The sequence below is a fragment of the Dendrobium catenatum genome, unplaced genomic scaffold (genome assembly GCF_001605985.2).
Source record: "Dendrobium catenatum unplaced genomic scaffold, ASM160598v2 fragScaff_scaffold_716, whole genome shotgun sequence".
In the NCBI taxonomy this organism is placed as follows: domain Eukaryota; kingdom Viridiplantae; phylum Streptophyta; class Magnoliopsida; order Asparagales; family Orchidaceae; genus Dendrobium; species Dendrobium catenatum.
Window position 1 is genome coordinate 17,450,935 of NW_021319178.1, and position 5,897 is coordinate 17,456,831.

Below are 5,897 nucleotides of genomic sequence, written 5' to 3' on the forward strand. Positions count from 1 at the left end.
AAATTTTTATATATTTATATATCTAATTTTTTGTATATTTATTTATATAATATTAATTAAATTTATTTTTTTTGTTAGAACTGTACATAAATGAAGGCATAAAGCCCACCATATTATATTTTGTTTAATTCATATTTAAATTTATTTATCACCTTTTTATCATAATCAATTTAATAATTAATTAAATATTTAATATTAATAATTTAAATATAGATTATTATTATTAAAATAAATTAATTTAATAATTTTATTTCAAATTAATTAATTGACTTAATACTGTTCGGTAAAACCAAAATATATATAAATATATAAATAACAATTTTTCTTCAATTAAATTTAATCCCTCTTATTACCTTCTAATGATAAAATTACTTTGTAAAGAGAAATAAAGAGAGAGAGAAAGGTGAAATTATTACGTGCAGTCATCGGACGCCGTCCAGAGATGAATCAGGATGCACCACATCGTCATTGGTTGTGCACCTGTGCTGTGTACCTGTGCTGTGTACCGTGGTGACATGACGCATTTTGATTCGTCTCTGAACCATCAGGTGACTACACTTAATAATTTCTTGAGAGAGAGAGTAATATACCTTAAAATTATGAGGGCATATTTGTCATTGCCTTAAGCCAATAATAAAATTCTTCACTAAATTTATAAGAGAAATATCAACATTATTGCTACCATGAAGTACTAACTTTTAAGCTTACAATAAAATAGAAGAATTCAAAGCCATTAAGGAAATTATTTATAAAAAGATGTCAATTTCAAAATAAATTTTTTATAAAGTCAGCCTACAGATGCCAAAAAATAAGTTAAACGCTAATGAGACTGCTAATTTGAAGGTAGGAAAATGGACAATATGATGTCATTTTGAAGAAATTTATGAAGTTCTTGATGACTTGAAAAATAATTATAATTAAGAGGAAATTAGTCGTGGCCTAATTTTAAAGAAAGGTATTTAGTAATTATTAGCTCCCTTTTAAAATTTTAGATTCACATAAAAAGCTTATTTTCTTTGAAGAATTTTGAAATAAAAGAATATTTTATTTAAATATTCAAATTATATATATTTTTTTATTTATTTTAAAAACCCAGCCAGCATTTGGAATAGAAATTTCTTTAAGATTATAATATAGTTGGCTAAGAAAAAAAAAAGATTGAAATATAGCAATCTCAAAATTAGTAATTTGTTTTTAACACATTGACATGTTTTTCTAAAAATGTCAAAAATTGATAAGACTTGAAAATCAGACTCGAATCCGACCATAATTTTTTTGAAAAGGTCGGGTTTGGGTCTTGAATTTCGACCCGTTACAAATTTTAGGTTGGATTTTGATTGATCTAGAAACTCGATAATGACCCTAGTTCAACCCGAGAACTCCAACCGCCGCCTCTCCCGCTGTAAGCTAGTCAACCCGACCTGAGTTGCTTGACGGCCATACCATCCGCCTGTCCCCGTCTCCCGCCATCCCACAAACCTGCTGTCCTGCCACCGCCGCTCAATTCGTGGTCCTACCCTAGGCTAGGTGCTAAGCCGCTAGCTTCGCAGTTCTCGACGACGTCGGACATTCCTTCCTTCTTCTTCTTCTTCGGTTTCATAACGTTTGCTTTTCCTCTTCTACCGAGTTCTCGGGCGTCAGCGACGTTCCTTCCTAGTTCTTGTTCCGCGGCTTTATGGGACGACAAACGAGTCGCCTTCCTCCCAGTCGCGACCTTGCCCATTTTGTGTCGGGTCAGTTCAACCCGGAAACCCAACGGTTTGGTCCAGGTTGCATTTTACGACCCGTTTGCAAAAACAGGTTGGTTTGGGTCATGTCAAAATAGGGTCGGGTCAATTCCGAGTTCAACCCAAACCTGACCCACAACCCGATTTTGACACCCTCTAGATTTTTCATATAAAAATTCCGATGCCTCTAATAACTTTTTGTTTATCTCTGTGTATGTTCCATCTTCTTACCAAAAACTAATATATTAAACACTCTCTCTACCATCAACAACATAATCAATGTTTAAATTTGTATATTGTGGTTCATTAATTTTCATCTACACAATGCCAAAAAAATAAGTGATCATTATTTCTAATTAACCCAACAACATTAATGTGACTATTGACGAGTTCAAACAACTCATCCAAATTACCCTAACTGCTACATGCCGAGTTCATACTTGAAAAATCCTTCATGCAAACCTTGAGTAAAGCAGCTCAAGCATTTGTTGATGATCGAGCATCAACAAATGCCAGCAGGCAATCGACTGTGATAATGATTGAGTGAGAGTGTGAGACACTTGTTAGAGATTATTAAAAAATGAGAGTTCTCTCCTACTCAAGTTGCTCTTAAAGGAGTTAAAGAATTCTTTTACATATTTTTGCTTCGAATGTTTGAGAGATTATTATGTGCGGAGACTGGACGTGTTCGGAGGTCAATCCTGATGCGTCACATCACTCAATGTATTGTGTATTGAATGACGTGACGCATTCAAATTAGCTTCTGAATACGTCCGAACACCAAAAGTAATAATATTTCAAAATATTTTGGTTTCATCAACATCTGAAAAACTCCATCAAACAACCGCGGAAAGTATAAGGATTGATTTCTCTTATTTTTATCCAACAAGGCTTAGAGTGGTTGGTGGGCGAGCACGATTAGGATCTCCCCATCTTGGTTTTAAATCCCGTCTACTATGTCCTCACCTCTTTAGTAGGGCAAAATAAATATGAGCCCAATGACGAGGAGATTAATTACATCATCAAACGCTCCCTTTGATTTTGAATATGGAATATTGCAAGGTGGGAAACGTAATTACATATGCAAAAAATTATTAAAAGGACGAAAGAGCCCAACGGTCATATTCCGTATTAAGAAAATATATAATTTAAAGAGTTTCTTTTAATTAAATGCTGTCTCTTTGACCAAGACAAGTTTCCGCGCTCTCCTCCCTTCTCCTGCCTTCCTTGTCCAAATCTTCTCGCCGTCTCTGGATTCCTCCCTCCGCCATGGATTCCACCTCGAAGACAAGCTTCGGCACTCTATCCAAGGCCTTCACTAAGATCCTCTGCCTCCGAAGCAACTCCACCATCTCCGGCGACGTCGCCCTCCACAAGCCGAACTTTTCAGAAAACCCCGATGAACTCACTGGCGATCACCAGAACGACATAGAAGTCCTCCTCGCAAATCTTTTTGCCGGAGTCTCCGCCGTCAAGGCGGCGTACGCTGAGCTCCAGCTAGCTCACGCGCCTTACGACCTTCACGTGATCCACTTCTCCGACCGCGCCGTCGTCACCCAACTCAAGCGGCTCTCCGAGCTTAAGCAGGGTTTTTTAAACAGAGAACAGCTCAAACAGAGCTCAAGCAGAGCACAAGCACAGGTTCAAGAACAACGAAACCTTCTCAAGACTTACAAGATGATCACCGCGAAGCTGGAATACGAACTCCGATCGAAAGAATCCGAAATCAGCTCCCTCCAATCCGAGCTTCGGGTCTCCGAAAAGCAGTGTCGGGCCTTGGAAGTCCGACTCCGACCCGGTCGGACCCTTGCCGCTCTCGACGACCTGCACCTCTCCGGCCTCAACCCCGCCCACTTCCTCACCCTACTCCGCTCCACTGTTAAATCCATCCGTTCCTTCGTCAAAATCATGGTCCGTGAAATGAAATCCGCCGGATGGGATCTCTCTGCCGCCGCCGGCGTAATCCAGCCTTATCTCCGCCGCCAACGAAATAGTAATCACAACATCTTTGCATTCCAATCTTATGTCTCGCAAATAATGTTCTCCAATTTCCAGCGCCAAGATTTCGGTTTAGGCGGTCCGGTGCGCGACCGCCATAGCTTCTTTGCGGAGTTCACAGAGCTCAAATTCTTCAAGCAAAAGAATTGTTTTGAGAGAAAATCCCAATTTGGGAAGTTTTGCAGGGGGAAGTATTTGGGGCTGGTGCATCCGAAGATGGAAGCTTCATTCTTTGGCAATATCGAGCAACGGAAGCTTGTGAGCTCCGGCCGGGGATCACCGGAGATTGATTTCTTTGAGGGATTTACCGAGATGGCAAGGCGGGTTTGGCTTCTTCACTGCTTGTTCTTTTCTTTTAAGGAAGAGGATAAAGGAGTCATCTTTCAGGCGAGGAGGGGGAGCCGGTTCTCGGACTTGTATATGGATAGCGTGGCGGAGGATGAGGAGGAGGCGGAGCAGGGTGGCCTTGATTGTCGGCCGGAGGTGGGTTTTACGGTGCTGCCGGGGTTCAGAGTCGGGAGAACGGTGATACAGTGCAGGGTCTATCTAGTGTACACTGACAGACGATGAAGCCAAGTGGATGGTCATGATGTCTCGGTAGGGGATTGTGGGCCCAAGTAAGTTGATGTTCTTGCGGGCCCACTTGGCGATTTATTTTAGGAAAAGCACTTTAGTCTTGAAGTTTATGTATATCCTTGGGCCTTTAGATTTTATAATGGTAATAAAATACTTTCTACGCAGCATACTAGTAATTTCACACTTTTTTTTTATAAAATAGTTTTAATTTATGTAAAATTATGCTTAAAATTTTCTGCATTTTCCATATGAGCATATGTATTAAGTTCATTAAATTTTTTTATAAAATATTAAAATTTATATAAATTAATCATTAAAAAATAGGCCAATTTTTTTCTTAAGTTTAGTTTGGGATAAATTTTTTATTATTTTTTAAAATAAATTTTCAGAAAAAATTTCAATTTTTTACTAAAAATTTGCTTTAATAAACAGGTCACAAATGAAACCTTAATTTTTTAAGAAATAGTTATTGATTACTATCTTAATGTATCTTATAAAATATATGATGATGTTATAAATATTATAAAAAATTATACTTAAAAAAAATGATTCAAATTTTATTTGGAATATTTTATAATTAGAAGTATAAGTGAGTCAAGTCGAGCACGGTGAGCTAATGAACTGAGCCCAATAAACATTTCCATCTACTAAGGGCATCTCCAACCGAACGGCAAACAAGTGTTTGCGGTTCTTGCTTTGCTCCAACCGATCGCCATTTTTGACGCCATTTGATCGCGGATGAACAGTGCGACGTCAATATTGGCGTTGCACTGTTCATCTGCGCCAATTTTTTCTCTCTACCGAACAGGTAGGGAAGAAAGGCGCGAAAGAAAACAACTGTTTTAGCGTCAAAATGGCGTTGGATTGGAGATGAAAAACGGTATTTTTTGATTTCCCTGTATTTTGGAGTGAAAAATGACATTTTCGATTGGAGATGCCCTAAAAGAGACTTGATATTGTCTTACATAGGCAAAATAGTTTTATTTTATAAGCTTCATTTCTATCCAGAGTAACCACCCTAAAAGAAAAAAATGTGAAACCAGAGATTCTGAATCTTTATAGCGAAGCTTTGATCTTTCTCTTGAAAAGGATTTGATTGTCTCCATCTAGATTGATTGGGATCTTAAAATTTTTTTTTCAAAATATGAAATAATTATTATTAAATTTTGAGGCTACTTGTGCAAGATATAATGGTTAATTCAACAATGATAATATGGATAGGATATAATTTAATTAATTGAGTTTGACTTTCAGTTTGATATTGAAGATTGGTGTTAATATTTATGATATCAAGTGACATTGAAGCTTGATATGTCATAAGAAATTTCTTTGATAGGACGTGAATCTTGATGCATATATGGTTTCAAAACTTCTAAAATTAAATTTGTGACCTTCTAAACTCTGATTTTAGCAAACTAAACTGAACATCTCGATGAGACAAACCAAATGACACCAAAATCGATCCAATCTAAGCCCAAATGGGCAAAAATAAATATACTGAAGCATATTTGAAAGCTTCAAATTATTAATTGGATAACCAAATAATCTTCAAATATGACATGCTTATAGTATAATCGAGTGGCTCGACAAGACGAA

The 5,897-nt window shown here is 37.2% G+C and overlaps 1 protein-coding gene across 1 annotated transcript; it reads left to right on the forward strand.

Moving 5' to 3' along the window:
* The first annotated feature begins 2,591 nt into the window (after positions 1–2,591).
* On the forward strand, positions 2,592–4,468 carry LOC110105906 (protein GRAVITROPIC IN THE LIGHT 1). The gene has a single exon (XM_020835589.2). The coding sequence runs from the start codon at positions 2,997–2,999 to the stop codon at positions 4,293–4,295; it is 1,299 nt and encodes a 432-aa protein (XP_020691248.1). The 5' UTR covers positions 2,592–2,996; the 3' UTR covers positions 4,296–4,468.
* Positions 4,469–5,897: the final 1,429 nt, after the last annotated feature.